The sequence below is a fragment of the Acinonyx jubatus genome, chromosome F2 (assembly GCF_027475565.1).
Source record: "Acinonyx jubatus isolate Ajub_Pintada_27869175 chromosome F2, VMU_Ajub_asm_v1.0, whole genome shotgun sequence".
NCBI lineage: Eukaryota > Metazoa > Chordata > Mammalia > Carnivora > Felidae > Acinonyx > Acinonyx jubatus.
In genome coordinates this window covers 3,060,122-3,086,430 of record NC_069394.1, presented here as the reverse complement: position 1 = coordinate 3,086,430, position 26,309 = coordinate 3,060,122, and the positions used below count along the sequence as shown (strand labels likewise).

At 48.0% G+C, this 26,309-nt stretch overlaps 1 protein-coding gene across 19 annotated transcripts in view; it reads right to left on the bottom strand.

The window, feature by feature from the left end:
- PTK2 (protein tyrosine kinase 2) overlaps window positions 1-26,309 on the bottom strand; it is a 256,989-nt gene that overhangs the window by 114,703 nt on the left and 115,977 nt on the right. For all 19 annotated transcript variants that reach the window (XR_008292471.1, XM_053208063.1, XM_053208073.1 and 16 more), the window contains 3 exons: window positions 18,270-18,349; window positions 16,225-16,287; window positions 2,443-2,497 (listed from right to left, as the gene is read on the bottom strand). Coding sequence is in view for 18 of the 19 variants with exons in the window: in XM_053208063.1 (XP_053064038.1) it covers window positions 2,443-2,497; window positions 16,225-16,287; window positions 18,270-18,349 (198 nt within the window). In the remaining variant the exon portion in view is untranslated. The remainder of the gene's footprint in view (window positions 1-2,442; window positions 2,498-16,224; window positions 16,288-18,269; window positions 18,350-26,309) is intronic.

Here is a 26,309-nt window from a genome sequence, read left to right as displayed (position 1 = left end):
GGGTCCTGAGAGAGGAGAGCGGTCGGTCCCCGGCCTGTACCTGTGGTGCGAGACCGCGATAGGGCACAGAAGGCCCGGTCTGGGAGAGCCGGCCGCGGGGCCAGGGGAGGGGGGGGTGGGCAGGGGGCACCATGGGTCCACTCGGCTACGCTTGCCCCAGGGTACCTTCTTGGATTCCCACACAACAGCAGTCATACCTCTTGTGACAACTGCCTGTCCACACGAAGCGCGGAAAAGACTGCAGTGACTCTGAGGCCGCCACGGGGCTCACACCTGAGCACCACTCAGGACACTGTGGCCGTGGTCCAGCTACTTTCACATATTTTCCTGCTTTTCCATTCACGTTGGCTACTATGCTTGTCCGTTCAGTGACGTGAACTCACTACAGAATTGTGCCTTTTACTGGTGTGAACGCCTCCTCCCACCCCACCCACGAACTGCAGATCCATGCACAGAGGCATCCCTTCCACTCGAGGATTGTCCAAGGCCTTCTTGGAGCCACGGTGTGACTCTCCAGGTCACACCATCCCGCAACCCCAGGAGTACGGACGGCCCGCACCTCAAAACCCTCCAGAAGGACACAACCCTGTCGCTCTCGGGTACCTCCAAACACCCCGGATCTCGCCTCCAACCCCTCCCACTCTGCCGGACTTCCTTAAAGCTCTTCGTCTCGGACCGCACCCCTCCCCACAACAGCCACCTAGCTCATGCCAGGTCTGCGAGCTGCCTGTCCCACCCATCTCTGTACCTGGCCCTTATCACCTGCTCGGAGTATGCTGAGAGAGCTGGTACCCCGACAATTCACTCCAGCGTGTGGGGAGTACATCAGGAAATGGGAATGCAAATGAAAGAGCAGGACGGCAACACTAGAAACCAGAGAGGCTGAAACATTACAGAAGAGCACACTTCCCTCTCTCAACTGTGTCTCGTTACATTCGTATCAAGTACCTTATACTTTAAAACTAACACCTCTGTATCTGCTTCCCGTAAGATTCTCCAGAAGCTGTGTGACGGCGGGGTGGGGGTGGGGGGGGGCATGACCACCTCCCACATGAGGCTGAGCAGACAGACTCGGGGAGACCGAGGACTAGTGCCTGTAGTCCTGTTCTCGATGAGACCAAGAACAAGCAGAACCTGGATGCCTGGACACGGGGCCTTCGTCACAGACTGCATTTGGTAAATTGCACCAACACCATGACCCAATGACAGGCAACGGGACATGGTTGACTATACATAAAGAACAGACAGTAACAGTACAAGGGCCAAAAAACCCTTGGGCAGAAACGATTAATGCAATAAAGACTGCTGAGTCGGCATTTTATTGGCATGAGTGAGAGGTTCCGTGCTCCTTCCCTCCTCACACTAGAGAACACCTAGTGAGCTCTGTGTTCACGGTCCTCAGACTTTATACTTATGAATCCGTTCATCCTCGTACGTAGCCCACGTGTTAGAAAGTGGTTTGGTCCCCACTTTACAGATGTGGAAACAGAAACACGGTAAGGTTAAGTAACGTGGCCAACATCCCGTGCAATTCACGGTGATCAAGTCAGAATTTTCACCAGGGCAGTTTGGCTGCACAGCCAGGTTTCTGGACCAGTATGCTACCTTCTCCCATAGCACACGTCTTATCCTGCTCGTGTGGTCTTCCACGTGACTATTCTGGTACAGAACACCACCTCTGTGATAGAAAGCGCACAAACAGCCACCTTGATACACTGCCTCGTTACGGGTACCGCGGTAACATCCATACATGAACCTATTAAATATTCACACCAACCCCCCAAAAGACTATTTTCTTCATCGAGGAAATAAGAAACAGGCCCAAGATCACAGGCCTTGTAAATGGCACAGCTCCCACGGGGGGGACTCTGTTCTGACCCAAAGTCCGGCCCCCGCACTTGACTGTCCCGGCACACGCTCTGGATGGGCGGGAAACCACACCTCACGGGCCCCAAGTGTCCCTCCCCTGACGTTCCCACAGCAGGGAGGGAGAGAAGATGGCGCTGTGCAGAAGTTACTAATGAGGAGGGGTGTCCACGGGGTCAAAACAAGAGAGGACAGGCCTCCACAGGGCACTTACGTGGGCACGGCGTGCACAGACACACAGCATTCAGCTACCGCTGTGGTTCTTCTACACACCGCTTCTTTGCTCTCGTGTGCCATGGCACCCGAGACCAGACAGGCCGAGGTGACAAAGCCTACCGTGCGTGCAGCTTTCTTAGTCTCGTACTTAGCTGAGTGTTACACATAATCAAGAAGTGAAACAGTGGCTTTGTGGGAGAAAGCTGTGCCTACAAAAATCTACTTGCCATTAATATAAGCAGAATAACGATTAGCTTTTTTACGTTGTAACTTTTACACCCAGGGGAGAAAACCATACACCACGGGGGAGGTATTTATATAACATGGTCATCCGATTACAATAAAACAGATTCCAATTACCTTGACAGAATCCAGTAAACTCCTAGGAAAAAATCGCTTCAAACCAACATCTTTTCTGAAATATAAAAAGAAGCGTATTAACAAATAACACCACCAAATCAATTAATATAATGACATTGTTGCAAGAACATAAAAGCGATTTAAATTCTTTGTCCTTCCATATAGCATTCAAGAAGGAAGGAAATAGAACAAAGCTCCCATTTACCAGCACAGTCATGGAAGGGGTGGGACAAATCATTCTCTGGACGTGAGTAGAAAATACCAGTACAAGTTGGTTTCAGCAGAACGTCTCTTTTCCTTTTACCCCTCACTGTTGACAAGCCTTGTACACACAGTGCCTCTCGGCGAGCACGGTGTAGGAACACGCTGCCGGAAGGGTCAGCCTCGCAAATGCCAGTTTCAACTGGGGGACAGAGTTGCAGAGAAAGCCGACTGGCCAGAGTAGGGAAAGGTCTGGGATAAACCATGGAAGTTTAAAAAACATTCCTTGAAGTAATCCTAAAAGGCGACTAGTTTGTTTAAGTAAACCATTTCTGATGAAGGGACTCGTTTGGCTAACCACATTTTATCACCTGTGTTCCACACGGGAAACCGAAGGCAAGAAATCAGGTGATCTGTCTAATGTCAGAAGGCTAAATGTGTGGAAATGCTAGAATGCCCTGTGACTTTCTGTAGATCAGGCTGCAGAACTGGTCATTACTATCGCCTATCTCGAGCCTCAAAGCGCTCTGGCCGAGAAAACAGACCAGAAAGACTTGATCACTCTCCTTTTCCACAGTCCCTTTGGTGCCAAGGGCACCGGGACCTTTGGCCACTAGATGGCCCTCATGTGCCACACAAAATCGCACCTCTGCAGACCGTACCGCCTGTCGGGAGACAGGTAGAGGGTATAAAAGGATCAAGAAGGAAAACACTGACACGGTGGTATCTTTTCAGAATTACATAAGGAAAGCTAAATGGAAAATATTAAAAGATAATACGAAAGTGGTGACTTCTTTCTCCGTAATTTTAAGTTAGCTGTCATTATAAACAAAACTACAGAAATCATGCAGCATTTACGTGGCTGATCCCCTATCCAAACATTTCAATCCCCTATTCTATAATCTGACTACTACTTTGCACCTAAACCAACAAACTCCTTGCTAAACCCAAAATTGGCTTCAGTCCCCATTCTTTTCACTGTTACTGTTATTATGTTCACTGCATCCTTATAAAAACTCTCTCTCAACATGCCATTTCCTGGTTCCACTTACTCAGTTAATTCATACAACCCACTTGTTTTTATTATATTTTCATTTATGATATTTTTCATGTATTCATTTACCATCTTTTATTACATTTTTCATTTACTATACTTTCCATTTATTTTTCTAACCACCTCTCTTTGTAACTCCCCTGGCTGATCCTTTCAGCTCTGCTGAAATCTGTGCTGAGAGGCTGTAAAAGAGGGACAGTGTCCCCCCGGGGCCTTCCCTTCCTAGCTGCACAAACAGACAGGAACTTTGCATTAAGGGCTTGGGTGCTAATCACCAGGGAAGTAGCGGGACAAGCGTAGAGAGAAGCAGCCTAGAGTCCTGAGGCGCTCTTCCCCAGCGTTTCCTGCCCTATTCTCCTTTCAGGGCAACTGCTCCCTCGCAGAAAGCACTTTCCATACAGAGAGATCGGGACAGGAATCCTCGCCTCGCCACAGGACAGATGTGGCTGTTACTAAACACCTAGAAACCCAAGGTTACCTGTTCGTAAAATGGGAACGCTGCTTCCTGCGGCAAACAGTGGTGCCGAGAACGCAGCAGGAACGTGTCAAGTCCCTATGACTCCAAGGGGGCGGTTTCCTTTCCTCTAGAAATACCACCGATGCCCCTCCTGTCTGGTCAGAGTTTGGCCCACATGCCTGACTCCCTGTTGTCTGAGCAGAGCAAGGTGCGACCCTTCTCTGACGTAAGCAGAACACACGGTGGGGGAGGGGGAGGACAGCCGGATGAGCAGGTGGGAGGAAGGCTGGCAGGTGCCCAGGGAAGGGGTGGGGCTGGGCTGGGCTGGGGTGGGCAGCAGAGGAAGTGACAGGCGAAGAGGATCGGGTCTTCTGGACACAAGGCTGTTAGTGCCCAATGACTGGACACATGTGAGAGGACCCCTCGCCCCGAGAAGGGGGGGCTGGGGGCAGGTCTGTTTCAGACACGGCGGGTGCAAGCAAGGTGTACCTCCTGGTGGGGGTTTTGAGGAGGCAGTAGACCACCAAAGTGTCGGGGTGAGGGACTGTCCAGGGCGGGCCTGTCCTCCTCCCGACTGTGAGACCAGAACTGCCACAACTCAACCGCGTGATGCATCCACTTTTCGTGGAGTCAAGTGGAGAGCAAAGGATTTATCATACTCATTTCTGTCACAGATGGGAACATTAAACAGGGACCAAAAGGGCCGTATGTTTTGTGAAAAATGAGAGAGGGCATACTTTGTGAAAATGAAGGCGATTCCTAGGCATTACTTTTACTTCCAAGATGAAGACAACTCCATCTCGGGAGGGAGGGGGGGTGCGAAGCTAAGACCAACTAATGCTAACAAGTATAGCTTTTCCAACTACTTTGAGCAATGGCTCTGTAACTTTCGTCCATGTGCTAGAGGTCTTTTAAATGTGACACATGGCAAGAAGAAAATAAAAATGAGGCTCAAGTAAGCAAAGCCAGTGAAAAAATTCAACAACAACACATTTCCATTCATGTAATCAGGAAGCCAGTCTGCTTTGGGCTTCGTGGTGGGGACGCCAGAAACCCCAGCAGCGCCTCAGGCGTTCTAGGTTTTAGGGAGGGCCTATTACAGACACCTAAATTTAGACCCTCTCTTAGGACCCCCCGCAGGAACAGGCAGCCTGTCCCACTTTCAATACGAGGCCGCCTCTGCAAGCCGTGCGCCCGGCTCTGGTCACGACGTGCCCGCTCACCTGCAGGCTCGAGCTTGGCTTCTGGCGCCATAGAACTCACCAGAACCCAAGCTCCACAACTGTCGGATGACGTGAATCGAACAGATCCTACTTCTACATCTTAAACACAATACAACTTTGTTATAAGACCTTTGTTGTGAGGTAGTTCCTTACTACATAAATGATTGTCAAAGGGCAGGTCCTAAATTCACATAAATTCATTTGACAAAAAATTATCTACAAGGACCTTTTAGATTCTTGCCAAACCCCAATTCCCAAACTCAAGCACAAGGTTTTCAATTTCCACACGAGTTCAAAGGAACCTTCCTAACCTACAGACAGCTGACAAGATAGTAACATTCGGTGAGAGTCATACTGTTCACTACAGTAGCCATGTGAAGCAATTTAAATGAGTTAAAATTAATCTAAAAATCTAGTTCCCCAAACCACAAGAGACTCTCAACAACAGAGGACAAACAGGGTTGATGGCGGGAGGGGGTGGGGCATGGGCTAGCTGGGCGATGGGGACCAAGGAGGGCACCTGTCTTGATGAGCCCTGGGTGTTGGGCAGAAGTGAGGACTCAGCTGAATTCTACTCCTGAAGTTATATACTAACTAACTAAAACTTAAATGCAAGTAAACCAACAAAATAAAAATCTAGTTCCCTGTCGCTGGGGCGACATCTCAGGGGCTCGGTGGCCTCACGGGGCCGGCTGGGCGCACAGACACTTCCGCCACCGTAGGCCGCTGCGCTGGGTCCAGGACTGGAGGCGCCCTGACCGTCCTGGGCCCGGGGCCGCGGGCCAAGGGCTCTTCAGGAAGGGCAGGGGTGATGCCGGGTACAGCCACACGGCCACTGCGGGACATCCACGTGGGGCTCGAACCTCCCAAAGCCCTGAAGCAAGGAGCAGGGTGCCCGCAGCTCTTCCGGGAGGGAGCTGGGACCGCCTGTCCACGTGAGCCATGTTCTTCCCACTTTGCTCTCAGGAATGGCAGCTTTCTAGCCATTTAGTCTCTAAGACGCAAATTCTTTTCCCCTGAAGCTTCCAGGAGAGCAAGGCTGTGCTCGTTTTCTTGCTCATACTGGGCGCCACATCAGATAACGGGCAGAAGAACCACACGCTCCCTCTTCGCAAGTGAGACCCAGTGTAAACAGCCAACCGCACGGAAGGTGCTGTCAGACAGCAAGGTTCCCAAACCAGTAAATATACTGGTTGAGAGTTAGGGTTCCTGGGACTCAAAACTGTATTTGTGATGAATTTTAAACCAGAATCCTCTTGATGAATGTTGAATTTACCTCTGTCCTTCACAGGAAATACTTAAACCACTACTGATGGACAGGACTTCCTTCTCCTTCCCTTTTGCTCAACTTCAAACAAAGCTGTGCCTTCCCACGTCTCAGGGCCAACGACCCGTGTCCCAGTGCTGCCCACACCCCTCCCTCCGGCAGGTGCAGAGGCGCCTGCCCCAGCAGTCCTCCCCTCCCTCAGCGCCTTCTTGACCCCTGGGTCTACCACGCACCAAGAAGAACTCTCCAGAGAGCACCGGGTCCTGCCTAGACACTCCCAGCCAGAGGCCCTGACCTGCACACGTGTCTCCAAGTCCACAGACCCACAACACAGCAGGCTTTTGGAGACCTGAGTACAGAATTAGCTTCACTCTCAAGAAGTTCTTCCGTCAAAGATGAATTTATTTCCCCTTTGGCACTACTTCTGAGAACACTGAGACCTTGGTTAACTAATACTCTGTGGACATAATTCCTCAAAGATGTAAAGCCCAGGAAAAAAAAAGCAACCAAAACGGATGTCAAAAATATAACTAAAGTGTGCATTTTCATATAGTATCTCTCTCATCCTTGCCCCAAAACTCTCAGAATTGAGCATCTTTAATATAAAAATCCCACTGAGAGATTTAACCTCTAAAATACCTTAGGCCTCTTAAAAACTGATAAATACAAAAATTCTCTACTTGCAGGAGAGACGGCTGTCTTTTGGCCGGGTCCAGTACCGTGCTCCTCCCTTGCAGCCAGGTGTGGCCATGGGACTGAGACTCAGCCGCCGTCCCTCCAAGGGACAGTACTCTGCACACACCTGTGTCCTTGCAGGGAGGGGAGACAGAGAGAATGCCCGCCTCTTCCTCCTCCGTGGGGCTGGAGTACAAACGTGGCTGGGTCACGGGGTGGCAGGCCATGGATGCCGGGATGGCCAGATTAAAGAGGCCTGGCACCCTGGTGACGAGCGCTGACCGCCTAGGCCTGTTCTGTATGAAAGAGAGATGACGTTCCGTCTTAGTCAAGAACTGTCGATTCATGCCAAACCTGTCAGCGGCTTCTTCTCTGATCTATTACATGGGCAGCTAAAAAAGCACTAGACTGCTGTTAAGAAAAAAGACAACGAAAACAGTGCAACATTATAATTTGCTTCAGTTAATTTTAAATCATGAATTTGTTTTCATTCAAGAAATACTGGGGGGCACCTGGGTGGTGGAGTCAGTTAGGCATCCGACTCTCGATCTCGGCTCAGGTCATTATCTCACTGTTTGGGAGTTCAAGCCCCTAGTCGGGCTCTGTACTGATGGCACAGCGCCTGCTTGGGATTCGGTGTCTCCTTCTCTCTGCCCCTCCCCTACTTGTGCGTGCGCATACTCTCTCTCTAAAAATAAACAAACTTAAAATAATTAAAAAAAAAAGAAAAGAAATGCCAATGGACGGAACACCTATAAACGTCAGACACCGCTAGGTGCTGGGGCGGCAGGAGGGCCCCCATCCATGCAACTGACAATTAGCAGAGGACAGAGACAAGGACACCCACAATTGCAGAGAGATACATTACATGCAAAGACGACTGAGAACACGTTTCTTAAAAAGGCAAACCACTTAAGAAGGAAATGAGCAGAAGTGAAAAGCTAAATAGTTCATTTAAAATAATTTTTTCACAATTCTGTAGTTTTTGAGAAGAATCACTGGTATGTAAAATTCTTTCTTCAACAATATCACAGTCAGAATGGTAATTTAAACCCAGTTGTATTAGCTTATTCTGGTTAATCTGTCATTGTCACGATGCAGTTGTTAACCTTGAGAACAAAACATTTTTCTTCAAATCTCCGCTCTGACCTCCCGTGGCAGCGCCTTCCTCTCCCGCCCCCACCTGTGCTCATAAAGGCGTAAATGGAGTCTCATCCCTGCACACGCCCCGTGCCCTGAAAGCGTGCGTCTGCAGGAGCGCACGATCCCAGGCCAGGGGGGGTCACCACCACATGTCTCCCCTTTGCCTGCAGACAGGGCACTCTGGTTCTGCCAACGTTGCAAAGGCCTGGAAAGAAAGACTTACTCTTTGGTTGTTTGAAGGAAAACCAGAGAAGTCCCTACAAAGTGCTAGAAACCGGCCAGTGGCCTTCAGTGCGATCCAACACAGCTATTTAGAAGGGCGGTAAAGTTGGAGGGGGCTTCTCCACTAGGCTGTGAACAAAGGAGATTGTCTTTAAATCTCCTGACAGAAACTATGCAACATGTGGACGATTGCACAATTTTTCTCCTTACTGGCAAGGAAAGAGAGAACCCTTAAATAGACTAATAGGAAATGTGAAATTCTGCATTCTCTTTGACAAAACATACACCTTCCTAAGTGGTTGCAGCAGCGCTCAGGAGGAAAGAGAAAAGCCAAGGCCCTGCAGGCCTGGGGTGGCCAGGTCCCTGGGGCAGGACGGCCAGAGTCTGCTCAGAGCCGGGCCTCCCTCAGCCGGCACCGCATCTAAAGCCCTGGCCCCAGCCTTCCCGGCCGCTGTGCGGGAAGACAACGCAGGGGACCGCTGTACACATTTTTAAAGCATTGAGAAAGCACCTAGAATTACTCACCTTTCAAGATGACAGAAACAGAACTTTACCACCAAAGATACACGCAGAAGATTTTCCAAATAATATACTTCACGAAAAAGGGAAACGGACGCCAGAAGGCCGGCTGAGCTAGAGCAGAGCGCGTACAGGCGGGTGGGTGCACAGACCTCGCCCGGCAGGCCCTCCGTGCCAGGGTGAGGAGTGCCCGGACGGACCGGACCTGAGGGCGGTGCAGCTGAGCCTGTCACGCCTGGCTCTCCAAGAGGCCCCCTGGAGCCCCGCCTGCCCAAGCTCGGACCACCGGGCTCTGATTCAAGGCACTGGGAGGCTTGAGTGAGTCAGAGTCACAGAGGACCGACACAGTCCTGGCACCATCATATGCACGCACGTGCAGCAAGAGGTTCCTGGACAAAGAGCAGATCGCATCCCAAGGAAAGAACTTCTAGAACTGAAAAGTATCAGCGGGGAAACAAAACATGAGCTGACGAGGTATGACAGAAAGACGAATGGCTTCCCAAGGACAGATCCGAGGACAGGACACACTCATGACACAGACAGAAACAGAGATGGGAAATGGTTCAGAGCTACCAAGGTCCAAATGTCCCAGCTGACAGTTCCAGAGCTCACGGCATCACCTCCCGGATGAAAGATGCACATCCACAGAGCCAAGCAGTCCGTCCCATTCCCAGCTGGGCGAGGAGACGAACGCAAGCTCAAGGCAGGGGTGAAGTTGGAAGAGCAGCCACAGAGAAATGGCGGCAGACGTGTCAGCAGCCGTCCTGGAATGTCACCCCTTGAGCGTGGACAAGGAACATGTGTCAAGGGGGACACCGGAAGAGTGGGCTGAGGTAAACACAAGAACGTTTGAGAGATACAATGGGAAGCATGCAGCCAAGTCAACAACATCTGCCTGAAATCATAACATCTAACACGTGGGCTTTTAGCAGAGGCAGAACTAACATAAGGGAAACGGCGCGCGAGCTGGAAGGAGCCACAGAGAGTCAGGATGTCCCAAGGTCCTTGTGCTACAGAAGAGAGGATTAAGATAATTTTATTTATTTATAATTTTTTATGTTTATTTTTAAGAGAGAGAGAGAGTGTGCAAGAAGGGGAAGGGCAGAGAGAGAGGGAGACACAGAATCCAGAGCAGACTCCAGGCTCTGAGCTGTCAGCACACAGCCTGACGTGGGGCTTGAACTCACAAGCTGTGAGATCATGACCGGAGCTGAAGTCAGATACTCAACCGACTGAGCCACCCAGGCACCCGAGATAATTTTAAATCTAGGTGTGGTTAAGTTAACATAGAAGGTCAAAACCTAAGGGTAACTAATAAAAGAACAGAAATGGTTTATAAATTTCTGAATCATTAGAGACGAAAGTTTGGAATAAGAAAACCAATTAAGAAACAGACATCAAAAAGAAAAAGCCACACACTTACATGTACACACACAAATCCCCTCCACAAAAGACAAAGTTAAAAAAAAAATAAAGACAACAGAAATAAAGACAACACAAGCCAGTCCAAACGCATCAGTCACACTAATAAACACAAATATATTAAACCCATCAGTTAAAAGATTTATTAATTAGCAAACTGGATTTGAGAAATCCCGCTCTATGAAGCTTACAAGAGACATGCCTGAAAGTATAAGGATGTGAAAAAGTGGGCAGTAGTAGAAGAAAAGGAAATGGAAACCAGGCCAGTGCTAACCTAAAGAAGACCAAACAGACTTTAGGGGGAAAGCCCCCCGGAACAAGAAAGCACGATTAGGCACACCAAGAGAAACTGAACAAGGACACGAGATTCGGGAAGATAAACACTCTGTGTGTTCCAATAAAAAGGCACAAACACAGAGCAAACATGAAGTGAAATCGGCAGAGCTCCCGTCACACAGAGAAACATGCCTTCTCAGTCACCAACAGGTCGGCAGACAAAATACCAGGAAAGACAGACACTCACAAGCTTGAACAGAAAATGCACTTTTAAAAGCACACTACAACATCTATCTGCTGTACACATACAGCAGAAGGTTAACAGTAGAGTCTGGGTGGCAGACAGGCATGTGCGTGCTGCTCAGGCCTTTCAACTTGCTTGTGTGTCTGAATTTTTTCCTAGTAAGTGACTGAAAGGAAATGACCTTACATCAGCCTAAAAGACAGTCTCTACAAAAGCCAAAGAAGCTGTTACCACACAGACCCTTAAAAAGAACTCCTTAAAAAAATTATCTGCACATTTGCAAATGTGAAGATCGAAATAAATCCACAAAGGTTTTAGAATAAACATCAGGTCTAGGGCGCCTGGGTGGCCCAGTTGGTTAAGCGTCCGACTTAGGCTCAGGTCATGATCTCAGGTCCATGGGTTCAAGCCCCGTGTTGGACTCTGTGCGGACAACTCAGAACCTGGAACCTCCTTCAGATTCTGTGTCTCCCTCTCTCTGCTCGTGCTCTGTCTCTCAAAAATAAACAAACATTAAGAAAAAATTAAGACAAACCAGAATAAACATCAAGTCTTGAAATTCAAAACCGAAATGAAAATGCTGGCACATTTTACTACACTAAAAAAACAAAGAAAAAAAGGGGCAACTGAGTGGCTCAGTTAGTGGAGTCAATGACTCCTGATTTCAACTCAGGTCATGACTCCAGGGTCACGGGATCAAGCCCTGTATTGGGCTCCTCGCGGAGCCTGGAGCCTGAGATTCTCTGTCTGCCCCTCTCCCTGGCGCGTGTGCGCTCTCTCTCTCTCTCCCTCCCTCTCTCAAAAAAACCCACCAAAAATAAAACACAAAATAAGAACAAGTCCTGTGTGATGAAAGCCGTCTGATCGCAGTTGACGGACAAAGACAATTTGGGAAGAACATACAGAACAAATACTATAAACACAGTTAATATGACAAAAACCTCTTAAGAAAAAAAACATAAATATACTGGAAAAACTGGTAAGAAATACAGCCAATTAAAAAAAAAAGGAATATGAAGTGGCCCACGTATGGGAAGGCGTTCAACAGTAATCGGCCTGAAGTACATAAAACAAGCTATTATTTGTTGTCCAACAGGCCAAACGAACATCCTCTCGTGCGCCTCACCCGTCTGGTGGACAGAGGCGCTGACGTGCAGTCACTGAAAACGTGTCTCCAGGCTGCTCGTCTGTTAAACCACGTGCTCCATGCGCTAAGAATATTCATGAAGACTGAGACGGCGAAGGTGGCTGACACTAACTGCTGGGATCCGCCCACTTTTATGTTAGGTGACGGGGTGGTTCCGATGTTCTCCGGCTGGAATGTATTACTATCTCTGGACACACGTAAAAACTATTTATTTCCAAAGGCTCAAAGCTAAGTTAACAGATGCACTCTGAAATTCCTTTACTAAAACTCTGCAGTGACCGTACACAGTATGGTGTTCATGCCGCCTGGCGAGCTCCGGCCGGACCGTGATCACAACGGGAAGGACGGGCAAACATGAAGTCGGGGCCGGCACAAGTCTGCACAAGGACCCCGGAGCACACAGCGAGGACAGCCCGTGTGCAAGCAGGACCTGGGCCCAGATACTCGGCCGCAGGAGCGTCTCGGCCGGCCCGTCGCCCAGAGAGAGGGCGGCCACACAAGTGACACGACTTCACGGGCCCACCAGAGGGAGGCTGACCACAGCAACACAGGGAGCAGCACGGTCACACCCCGAACTCCAGCCCCCACATCCGCCCCACTCTTCCTTACCTAGCGTGTCTGCTCTACGTAAACAGCAGACCTGCTAAGAACACGCAACATTCCCCTCGTCGTAACGGCTAACTCCACTTTTCCCCCACACGCTCTAACAAGGCGCGTGATCCCGAAACTGTGCTGCGCCCATTTCTCCCGTAACAGGAGCACAGGCCCCTGCCTGGACAGTAAGTACCCCACAGTCCCCACTTCCCGGGCCCACCCATCGGGGCCCCACCCGGGTCCTCTGCTCCTGTCACCTCAATTTCTGTAATCTTTACAAATAAGCCAACTTTGCCAATTCTAGTGCAATCTTTGACTTTCATTTCAAACAGACCTTGAACTGAAAACTCCTGTCTGCAAATAAGAGCAGCCACCAGCCCGCCTTGACGGATACCTGCTTCTTCATTTTCCTTCTTCCAACTATCTGTCCTTGCTGCTACAGATGCGCCAATGCCCAGTCCGTGGAGGTTTCACTTGGGCCCCTGATGTCCTGTGCTCCGTGTCCCTTTTACAGTATGCCTGGCTCCCTTCATCCTGTGACATCACAGTTCCTGCTGTGGCCTCGCAGACACAGGGCGGATACGGCTCACACCATCTGTCCCCAGTCACTCCAACAAGACGGGCTTCCGTGGTGACCCCAAGGACGTGCACAGGTGGCTTCTGTACCCTGTCACTAACTGCCAGGTGATTTATAATCCGGGACCTTCTCAGACTTCATGGCACTATCCACCATAGGCCAGACCTCTTCAGATCGTCATATCTACCTACCCGCTGGCTTTTCACCCCTCTAGCCCTAAGCCCACATTTCTCTTTCCTTTTCATTTAAAAAACCTGCATGTTTCCTGGAGCGCCTGGGTGGCTCAGTTGGTTAAGCATCCAACTTCGGCTCAGGTCACGATCTCGCGGTTCGTGAGTTTGAGCCCCGCGTCGGACACTGTGTCTGAAAAGCTCAGAGCCTGCTTCGGATTCTGTGTCTCCCTCTCTCTGCCCCTCCCCTGCTTGCGCTCTGTCTCTTTATCTCAAAAATAAATAAACATTAAAAAAGTTAAAAAGCATGCAGGTTCCCTCAGAACTAGCTCCTCCACAAACAGAACCTCTTCCTGTGACCGGTATCCCTGGTGGCCCAGGACAGAAACCAGGAGAGCCCTGGGATCCCTCCTTAGGCTCCTTACCCAAGTCGACCAGCCAGCCAGGCACACAGACTCCAGCTCTGGCCACCGCCCTCCTGACTGCTGGGGCCGCTACGCCCACAACACAGCCTCGGTCCTTCTCAAGTGGACAGGGGGGATGCAAGGTGTCTTGGTTCTTTGCTTCTATTTTTAATTTTCATTAATAAAATTCCAATCCCACAAATACAGAGCTCTGAATCACAAACCTCCTCGAACCACTGTCCCGCCTAAGAGGGCTCAGCAGCCGGCCGCCAATGTCAAGGACCAAGCCCTTGTGAAGAAGGACCCGCCCCCTCACAGCGAACTGAGGGTTTTCTAGCTGCTGATTGTTCCTGTTTCTGCGCCTTCACAAAGTCTCATCGCACCTGCCCACATTCCTTCTCCGAGACGGGGTGACCACACCTGCTGTGACACCACGTCAGACATCAAGTACCAGGCCCCCCATGCGTCCTCCAAGTACTGCTAGTTCAGCTTCTAGCACACCACTCCACGATCCTGCTTACTTGTCGGAGCCCAGCCTCTAGCTGCGAGCCTCCTGGGGGCAGACAGTTTGCATGATTCATCTCTGAATCTCCAGCACTGGCGGCCAATGGCTCGGCAGGTGCCTAGTGACGTCTGTTAAGTGAACTAATGAGTAAAAGCTAAATGGACAAAGGAACAACCAACCAAATAATCAAATAACCAAATAGGTAAAACTATTCCTGCTTTTCCTGAACCTCCACTCGAATTGAGGACAAGCCCAGTATCGTCTAAGTCAAGATCCTCAGTGATTCCTCCGATTCTGGTCATCTGTATTTTAAGCACCAAGAGTCTGGAAGGCTGAAGAATGTGGCAATTGTAAACAAAAATTGAAACCATAGCGAATGTTAGTTGCTCTCTTTTTAGGTTATTAATGGCATCACGGCTTCTACGCTGTCTACTAAACGTCAGGAAAAATTCTACCTAAAATAATTCTGCCTGCTAAGACATCCTAGCTGATCTCAACTCTTTCACTCATCTCCAACCAACTGCTGTTCACCCTACCCTGTCCGTTAAGGGGCACAACATATGTATAGATGGCGTTCAGATAAACACAGGCAGAGCACTTGGGAAGTGTCCTCTGTGCTGCACGCGGTCACAGACCCCAGGCGGACACACCGCATTCAGAAATCAGGCCGTGAACTGGCTCTCAGACCCTCAAACAGGACAGACGGCCCAGGTGGTACTCATTCAGCCCTCACAGCCTGGCAGAAAGGAGGCTCATGTTAATTATAAAAAATAACCATCGCATCTACTGCAACCAGTTATTACCTCAAATGGTTGTACCTGCTCTGTAACTAATTTCCAAAAATGTTTACTTTCTACTTTTATATGTAAATGACCCCACCTCCCCTGCAAAATCTTGCTGTCAAAATGGCAGGGGTCCTCCCCTGTGTGGCAGGGGTCGGGCTCCAAGAGAGTCCAAGCAACATGCGGAGTCAGTTCAAGTTGCCATCACAGCAGGGTAGTGACGGACAACCTTTTACTTTATTTTGCCACATCTCCCAAATACCACAAGGAGTCAGTTCAGTAATAACAGGGCCAGAAAATGTTGGTGTTGGCCACACGTGGCACCACTGCTAATCAAGCTAACAGCGGCCTTTACCGGGACATAATAAACATCAACTCTCTTTTGCCGCACTAATTATCAAAAAGATGAAGAACAGAATTCCAGCCACCCCAGACACAGGCTCCAGCATGGCTCACATGCATTTAATACAAACCAATACAACAGTCTAAGACATAAGTTAATTCCATTATCAGAAAAATTTCCAGTTATTCTAAATATCCCGATACATGAGCAAAAAGGAACTCACACATCTCACTCTGTTTTGGAAAAAACCCTTTGTAAATGTATCCGGAGAATATACATAAAGGCTGAATCGGTAATTCTGAATTCGATGCGAACTACAAGTGAAACTTCACCCCAGTGTGATTCAATCTACAGAGATACAATGGCCTGAAGACATCTGTCAAAAAATTAAACTGTCAGTTCACACAATTGCTGTTATGAAGAATGCTTTCCTTAGAAAAACTTTCCTTCTTCCAGATCTAATGGTTTTAGAAGCAGTAGTATTTCAGGTTCTGAAGTGAACTTGAAGTAAACAGCAAGCCCGGGGTCTGAAGGTGCTCGCGGCACGGGGTACTCACTCTAACACCTCATAGTTGGACTTCTTCTCTAGCGCGTTGCCTCGCATCTCCCAATACGAGCGCCTAAAACGGGGAAGACACACATTTACACACAAATGAGGAATTACTACGAGGAATCTCCATGTTGCTAAACAGTAACCACTTTGTGGCTCAGCCACAAACGCCCGATAAACTATGTGACAGAGACCGGATCTGACCTCCAGCATCATTCCCGTGCCCCAGTGAGGCCGAGGTCACTTAACACAGACTTCGTCCCTATTGGACAATCTTTCTCTTCTGACGTGAAGCAGGTTTGACTCTTGGTAAAGAGGAGACACGAGACTCCAGGTCCGCTGCCTGCTGTCCTCGTCCCTTCTCTAGAGACTGCACCTACGAGCTAAGGGACAGCAGACTCCTGCTGCGGCCAGGTGAGCGTCACGCCCACTGCTGCAGACGCACGTGTGCCACGAAGGCCAACCGCACGGGCAGTAACGGGACAGATACTCTGGCGGGACAGAGGGGCCGGGCTCCTCTTGGGTAAGTGCCGTCCACCACTCTGAATGTTCACGGTCTGAATTCTACCTTCTTACCCCAAACTGCACGTTCAAGCAGTTTTGGGTCTTGCTGGAACCAAGTCCTGTCTCTACAAAACCTGCCATGAGTTGGGGGCGGGGGGATTCCCTCTACACAAAAGCATAAACCCCGGCTGGAGCTGCTGTGGGAGACGCTTTGGGAGACACGGACACTGCACATCCCCTCAAGTCATTTCATAGAAGAAGACTCTGTTTCAAACCTGTCTGTAATAACAGAAATACTGGTTTTGTTTTTTAAATTGGCTTCTCTTTGGCCTACTTAAGATGGAAAGTACTAGATTGAGATGAAAAATTAAAAAGGGCCCCAACTGGGTCACATAATTTGTTCTCTTGCTTTCTATCCGTGGCGGGGGGTGGGGGGGGGGTTGAAGGAAGGGTGGCTAGTGGGGTGGCTAATTTGTCAAGCTTTTTCTTCAGCATCTTATTTCATAATAAAGCCGCTGGTACCTAGCAGGATGCAGAGGAGACAGATAAACGTGCCACGGGAGGCCAGGGTGGGAGGGAGGGAGAGAGCTGTGTAGAAGCCGGAGCGGTACCTGGACCACTCACGTGCAAGCTGACGCCTCCTGAGCCCTGTTGCAGACAACACACGGCACGACCGTGTAGTAAGAAAAGCGTGCCCAAGGACACCTCTAAGTAACACCGGGAAGGGCCGGGAGTGGAGCAGGAGCGTGGACACTAGTGAGGGACGGCCTCTGTTACTTGGATATACAGTGACAGTCGAAGACACATTTTCAGGAGGAGTTGAGAGCTACGCTTAACCATCTTGGGGTCCTCGTAGACAATGTTATCTAACAGCCTTATGCAATATAAAAAATGGTGATGGGGGGGAATTATCACTGTTTTGAGGACATGTGATTAAATTTTGGCTAGTTTAACCAACTCATCTTAAACTAGCAGCCCAGAGTAAATTTTAATTGAAAGCCTACCTGAAAACCGTAAAATATTCTTTTATTCAAATTTTAAAATGGTAGCATAGGAGATAACGTATGACAAATAGTGACACACGTTCTCGGAAATAAGAAACATATTCTCAGATTTCCGCTTCCCTTAAACCTGCAACACAGTGGCCACTGGCCATATGCGGCTCTTTATGTCTCAATTTACGTGATGTGCACTCGCACACGGCACCCCTCAGTACCCACTGGCTAGTGGCTGGCAACTGGGACATCGCACACCTGTCACCACAGGAAATCACTGCGGTGCGCTCTCACACCTGCTCACCCATGCGCAATGGTACGAATCACGCCATTCTAATTACAATGAAACATCTCTTTAAGAGACCTGAAGATTCCTGAAATAAGCCCTGACAACCTAATTCAAAATCTCAGATTTTATTCGGTATTTGATTAATAATCTTTATGAGAAAAATGGAGATAGCTGGATAATTTCCCAAACTAACCAAGAGGATGAACAAAGCCCTCAATGCACAAAGCCAAAACTAACGAAGATGATGAACAGTTGCCACCTTACCGTATTTCTAGGCAGCCCAGCTTCAAAGCGATGTCCTGGTCCACCCGGTCAGCTATCTCCGACATGTAGTCACTTTTCACCTGCAGTGGGAAGGGATCGGGGAAACAAGGCCGTTTTATTTATTTTTTTTTTAATTTTTTTTTTCAACGTTTATTTATTTTTGGGACAGAGAGAGACAGAGCATGAATGGGGGAGGGGCAGAGAGAGAAGGAGACACAGAATCGGAAACAGGCTCCAGGCTCTGAGCCATCAGCCCAGAGCCTGACGCGGGGCTCGAACTCACGGACCGCGAGATCGTGACCTGGCTGAAGTCGGACGCTTAACCGACTGTGCCACCCAGGCGCCCCTACAAGGCCGTTTTAAAGAGCACACCGCTGAGGTACTCGCTCCGTGACTGTCTTTTAGATCTTGTAGAACCGTGATCTGTCTTTTAGAGTGCCTTCTAGGTCCTTTACACCCACTGTGTCAATAATTACGGTAGAGGCTGGATATGAAAATGAGTAATGCCAAAAAGTGGTTAAAGAAATAAAACGGGCTCTTACTAAGAACCCATATACTCCACAAGCACTTCAACTTAAGAAGCAACTCACATCATCTGAACAAAAACCAGAAGGGATCTCCGTTTCCCCGCAAACTGGCAGTGGATGTATTTCCTGAACTCAAACTACAGTCCCAACAGCATTCTTTGGACCCAAATGGCCAGGGCAGAAAATTCACATATTTCTCTTTTTTTTTTTTTTTAACATTTATTTTTGAGAGACAGAGCCTGAGCAGGGGAGGGGCAGAGAGGGAGGGAGACACAGAATCTGAAGAGGCTCCAGGCTCCGAGCTGTCAGCACAGAGCCCGACACGGGGCTCGAGATCATAACCCACAAGCCATGAGATCATGACCTGAGCCGAAGTCAGACACTCAACCGACTGAGCCACCCAGGCGCCCCAGAAAATTCACGTTTCAAAATCCATTTAGCCCTGCGACTGACAGGCCTCCACCTCGCTACCGTGTGTAAGTGACTAATCCACAAAGTCTTAACATGTGGAAAATCTACGACAAGGAGCAGAATCTAAAAACAATTCCACGGGCACCTTCTGCGTAATGATTACGCTCAACTAAAGTAACTGAGGGACTGACGGCAGCTCTGAGAGCACCTGTCAGTGTGAAGACACCTCCCAAGACAAAATATGTAAAATCTCCTCATAGATTAGCATTAAGAGATCGACACCTGCAACCGATTCGGTGATGGGGAGCACTATTCTGAGCCTCGGTTAGTGAAGTGTTACCACGCCCCTAAAAGGAACTGCATTGTTCTCATTAGCAGGCCTGTATTACAAAAAACTGCACTCGATTATTATGAACTTGGCCCACGCAGACTTTTGTGGAAATCCGTCTCGTGTCTTATTAGAGAAGTATTTCCAAAAGCCTTGGTTTTGCCTCTTGGCTCAACACTAAAATATTTACACTTGGGCCCACTACAGAAAAAGTGTGTTGACCTCGGCCCTTGAAACAGATTCCAAAGATCCTGCTCTTCAACTATTACCTCCTAGCCTGTCGGTTCACCCGCTCAAAGGATTTCTACTCCCCAGTTCATGACTGTCTCCTTTGCATTAGAGATTTTGTCATCACGACTTTCCCTCACAAAGAACCTCAACTTCTCGGTCTGTCATCAACCCTTTATTCTGCCTGCCTGGCAACACCAACACGTAGGAACCAACCACCGCGTCCTTGTCTGTGCCTACTGCTGGCCAACAGGAGAAACCACACGACAGCGTACGCTCGGCCTCAGTCCAGGACGGCGAACCTCGCACAGGGAGCGGAGACTGCCCGGGAGCTCGGCAGCGTCTGCCTAGGAAGTGCGTTGACACACGGATTCCCACTTCCTCCAGCCGATTCGCCACAGTCTTTCTTACAGGGAAGAGAAAAGTCTTCAGACGGGAACATCCTCGTCAGCGTACTGAGACTCTAGAACCCGGTGTGAACGGTGCTCACCTACTCACTCCTCTCTCGCAGGGGAGGAGCGACGGCCACTCGCCCAGCAGTGGCCAGCCATCTGCGACTTCTGATCTGAACACCGTTTCCTCTCAAAACCTCTGCCTCATGTTCTGCATTAGCACCTAGAGCGAGCTGGTCAATAATATCTCCTGACGAATGAGCGGGCAAATGAATCAATTAATAAAGGGCTCAAGGTGGGGTTTGGGTACCTCCGTGTGTAAATACTATTTTCCATGTAAGGAAGCGACAGTAACTTCTACAGTTGGCAGTGGTGGGTACTGAAGACTGAGTCAGTGGGACTGATTTACTCAGTCCACGAAATGAAGTAAAAAGTTTTAATTCTAGAATCACTTTGTTTATACTTCAATTGGTCCTTTCTCCTACATACCAAAAAAACAAAACAAAACAAAACAAACCCAAATTTAAAAACTAAGTTTTTGCATCAGAAGTAGGTTTATTATTGAACAAGAAATAAAGGCCAAGAGATAAATCCAGACATGTGTTTACAGGAGTGAGAGAAATAGCACGGTTGTTCTGACTGAAACCGTTGATCTCGGTTTATGGTCTGGTGTGGACTTCAAAGAAACCACAGCAGAGCATCGATAACATGAGGAGTAAAAGTGATCATAACAAACTTATCTTAAAGCTTAACAATTTCTAAACAGTTTTCACAGGTGGAAAAATACAACACGTGCTTTATTTCATTCATCGAAACCAAATTCACGTTAGTTGCAGAAACGCAAAAAGGGAAAATTCTAACTGAACAATCTCTGTAAAAGATCCCTCTCTGAACATGACTTAAAAGCTCTGAGAGCTGTTTTCCTTGAGACACAGTCTACTGCCCTTGGCTCTCGGAGCTGTGTGCCCCCGGCCTGGGGTGACTGATGTGTCCTGCAGAGTGACCCGCGTGAACAGGCCATCGCAACAGACCCTCAGCTCCCCGCAGGCTTACCACAAGCCCTGTGGCCGCCTCCCTCTGTAGGAGCACTGACAGAGAGCCCACTAACGTTCCCTGAGGGTCCCTCCAGACATGGTGTCCTCTGAAACCACCGAGCATGCTCGCATCCTGATTTTACTTCTGGACTCTGGGTTATATACACTCAGTGTTCATTTCTAAGACATTTCCTAACTACCTTTCACCTCCTACTAACTCCCAGCGGAATTCATTGCTTTCATTTGTGATACGGATGTCCTTTACTGAGCATGTAGGTGTGCGTATGAGTACAAACTTGCTTCCAGTAAATGCACGGAGCACGCTGGCAGGCCGCCTTCTGTGTGATGCCTTACGACACCCTTGTGGTAGCATCATCCTGAGTGGGGCACCACCATCGCCCCGGGTGAAGTCTCAGCACAAGCCTAACAAGAAAGGTGGTAACAGCAGAGCTCCCTATGATTTGAGGGACACTCACCAGGGCCCAGGTACTGAGCCAGGTGCTCCACACATTTCTTCTTGTTTTTTTTTTTAATGTTTATTTAATTTGAGAGAGACAGAGAGAGCACGCGTGCACTCAAGGGAGGGGCAGAGAAAGAAGGAGAAAGAGGGAGAGAGATAATCCCAAGCAGGCTCCGCACCGTCAGCACAGAGCCCAACACAGGGCTCGAACCCACGAACTGTAAGATTGTGACCTGAGCTGAAACCAAGAGTCAGATGCTTAACCGACTGAGCCACCCAGGCACCCATCACATGTCACTTACAATCTTTATGGTAACTCTTCAAGGTCAATAGTCCCATTTTACACATAAAGGTCAGAAAACTTAATTTACCCAAGGTCACACAGCAAGTGTTCTAAGAGTGAGGATTCACACACCAGACCCGCCAACCCCTATAAGTCAGGCTTCAGTGTGTGCACACACCGTCTCTGAGCTCTGTCACAGGGAAGGAGACCAGGGGCAGGTGGGGAACACAGCCCCACCCCGTCAGCCTGTTGCCTGCAGGGGCCTATGTAGCGGCTTCCCGCATACCGCCTGCTTCTCCTGACCACTGTCGTGCTGATCTCAAGTCCAGCACAGCCGCAAGAGTCTTCAAAGAAAAGACCCCTGAAAACTGGTGTTTGGCTTTTTAAATTAATCTGTGTACATGACAATGTCAATTTCCTGCTTCAAGAGATAGGGTGCATTTGGACTTCCTTCTGTGGCAAGAACCATATTTATAGCCGTGAGTTTTTTCAAACAACCCAAGTTCTGGACACCGTCCTAGCGAGTGACTGAGCTTGAGGGTCGTTTTGGGGACTCCACGACCGGGGTCTTGCTACCAATGTGAGGTCTGTCAAAGGCCCCACGGTGGACTGAAGGCAAATTTCCAGTGCCCTCACACTTCTGAAGTCTTTCATACAGAAGGGTGATCAAGAAATGTGGGCTGACCAGTATAAATATGCAGGTTTACCTACGCCCTCAATAACATGAGTGGTTCTTAAGTCAATAAAAACATATGGGAGTGGACAAAGAAGGGAGGAATGTACATTACTAAATCTATTAAATAAGTACAGAAAATATACCGTCTAATAACTCACGTTAGAGTTACATTTATTTTGCCTTCTTTCTGGAAAAGGACAGCTGATCATTCTTGAGTTGAAAATGTCAGGTATTAAACTAGAATCTCCCTCTTGGAGCTGCTCTCTCAAGACGTTTAACTTACAGAAAGCTTTACAGCCAAGAAAATACAGATAGAGAAATTAGTTTGTGATAACACAATTATCTGAATAAGAAGTAGTAAAAACAAAATGGGAGTACAAGGAACAGGCAGGCTGATCAACAGGAAGCCGTACACCCTGGAGCCTCACGTGTCTCCACAGCCAAGTCCAGACTCTGTGCCATGGAGTTCAGTTACAGTCCTGCCCTTTGGATCTTCTCTCAGGTTCCTGCTGGTGCTCCTTTTGCCACAGAAGTCACCATCATGTCACAGTGTTTTTAGGACAAAATGGATGGATATACAGTTGACACAGGAACACGTGTTTGAACCACACAGATCCACCTACGTGTGGATTTTTGGGTAAATACAGTAAGTACTGTAAATATATTTTCCCTTATTTCCTGAATATCACTTTTTGTCTCTAACTTAGCTTACTTTTCTGTAAGAACATCGTATATAATACAAATAGAATGTACACTATACACATTAACTGTTTCTATTATCTGTAAAGGCTTCATTCTGATCAACACTAGGCTACTAATAGTTAAGTTATGGGGGAGTCAGAAGTTGTACATGCATTTACGACTGTGCAGGGGGTCAGCACCCCTCACCTCTGCCTTGTTCAAGGGTTAACTATACTCGTTTTTTTTTTTTTTTTAATGTTTATTTATTTTTGAGAGAGACAGAGACAGAATGCAAGTGGGTTAGGGGCAGAGAGAGAGGGACACACAGAATCCGAAGCAGGCTCCAGGCTCTGAGCTGTCAGCACAGAGCCCGATGCGGGGCTCGAACTCATGAGCCATGAGATCGTGACCTGAGCTGAAGCCAGATGCTCAACCGACTGAACCACCCAGGCACCCCTGTACTCGTTTTAATCTTAAGCTATCTTTAAGAGAAAAAAATGACAGCCCCATGTCTGACCGATGCATCTTAAGCACTGAAAATTTCACCAGTGCCAAACGATTTCTATACAAGTTCTGCATCAATACAGATTTAGTCAATATGACAATTTCTTGACTAAACATGGACATGGTTCTTTCACCTAATGGCCACTACTATTTGCAAAAGGGTGCCAATCAAATACACTTTTAACAAATGAAATTTCAGAGTGATAAAGAATAAAACGTTATATGGCAAAGGACAAATTTGTATCAGGGTAAGACACACCTCCCTTGGTTTATAATGAGACGTTAGCTTTCGCATCAAAACTTACTTTCATAAACTTCTGCTCTACAGTGAATAGGGTTATAACAAGATTCTAGTTTATTTTTAGAGTGTGCTGATTAATAGCTTTCAAAATATTCTAAAATAGGTCAAAAACACTTAAGTGAATCACTTGTAGTACCTCAGGGTGGTAGTCACGTTTACATCTTTAAACAAAACGGCATCTGCAAAATAATCCCCGACTAGTAACCCAACACTCAGCACAGTCCACCGACATGCTTCCTTCATGACACCATGCAAAATAAGGGGTATAAAGAACAGTTGGGCATAGATGGAATTTCAAAATAAGGAGTTAAATTAAATTAAAATAGATTGTTCTAAGTGTTCTCTCTTTCATGGAATTGAAATGGTGGTAGAGAGGAATTGAACATAATACTTTTGTATCTACCTTGATAAAAGAGCCAAAATAATAAAAATACTTATTCTTCTACAATAGAAATAACAACAGGTAACACTCAGAAGTGTTCACTAATCCCCAAGCTAAATCCCACAGATTCCCACATGGGAAATTCAGCAAAATAATAGCTCATAACAAACACACAAGGAAACGTATCACTGAGTAAGAGTCAGTGTAAGCCACCACCGACAGAACAGATGCAAAGCCCAAGAATCTCAGATTCAGAAGAGACATTAACTCTACATGAAATAAAAAAGAAAGAAAAGGCAGAAAAATCAGAAAATAGTAAGGGCCATAGTAGATGGCCTGGCAGATTTTCTTACGGGGGAAGGGACACAAAACTTCAATAAAAACTCAGCAAATGCATTACACATCCAAGTGTTTGCGGGGGAGAAGAGCTGGTGTTCTGACAGATTGATCCGAATCTCAGATTCCCGGGGGGCAAAGAGCCGAAACGGGAGAAGGAAGGGCTGCACAGGGAGTGTAGCCTGAGAGGTTCTAACATAGTCCCGCAGGGAGAACGCAGGCGGAGTAATAAAGAAGGGAGAAAAGGCAAGGTCTGAGTGGTTATCAAAACGCATTTCAAGAACGGATAAAAAGACACGAGCCCACAGGTAGAGGGTGCACATCACAGATCAAGCAGGAAAAAAATGACTGGAAATCCACACCTAGTCTGTGATAGAACTGCGAAACACAGAAGACAGAGAAAAGGTCTCAAAGCTGCCCAGAGAGAAAGGACAGATCACATTCAAAGAAAGACAGGATGAGAGTCAACCTCTCAACAGCAGTAATAAACACCAAAGCTCTGTGAGAGAGCACTTCCTGCCCTGCCCTGTACCCAGCAACACATCTGTTCAAGCAAGAAAAAGACTATGAGCCACACAGGAGGTCTGAACGACACTGTTAACAACCTTGAATTCATGGGTTTTCATCACACTCGGTGCTCAACAATCCCATGCATTCTCCCCAAGCAAAACTGGAATCTTGACAAAATCTCAGCCTGTGCCGGGTGATGAAACAAGTCTAAACAGAGTCTGAACGACTAGACAACTAGTATCAAATGAACCCTCCAACCACAATTCAGAATTATTTGAGAAATGAACCAAATGGAATACATTTTTAAATCGCCTTATGATCATATATATTTCTACCAAGACAGTGGACCAAATGTTTCGAACAGTCTGCTCACTGAAAACAACTAAAAATGCTGAATAAAACATTTTTTAAACATCTTCTGGAAGGCTTCTATGGCTGGGTGACAAACAAACAAAAGCAAACCAAAGTCCTGGTCCAGCCGATGCTGGGATGCAGAGGGGGCAGGGAGATGTCAGGTCAGCTGTTACCCTAGGCCGGAACCACACACACACACACACACACACACACACACACACACACACACACACTGTACAGTGTCACAACCAGCAAAGAAAAGCAAGCCAAAGGACAATGGACACCCAGGACCACAGTTACCTGCATGGAGTAGAGGGGCAGGGATGGGGGGATGTGACAGGGACACAGACCGGGAAACATCAGCTGTGCTCTCTTCTCTTGGGGAGTAGGATCACAGGTACTCATTTTTTTTACTAAGCATCACAACTTACAAAGGATACATGTATCAGATGTTACCGAGCTAAACAATTAAAAAGAATCGGGGCACCTGGGGGGGCTCAGTCGGTTGAGCATCTTACACTTGATTTCAACTCAGGTCATGATCTTGCGGTTCGTGAGATCGAGCCCCACGCTGGGCTCTGCACTGAGCGTGGAGCCTGCTGGGGATTCTCTCTCCCCTTCTCTCTGTCCCTC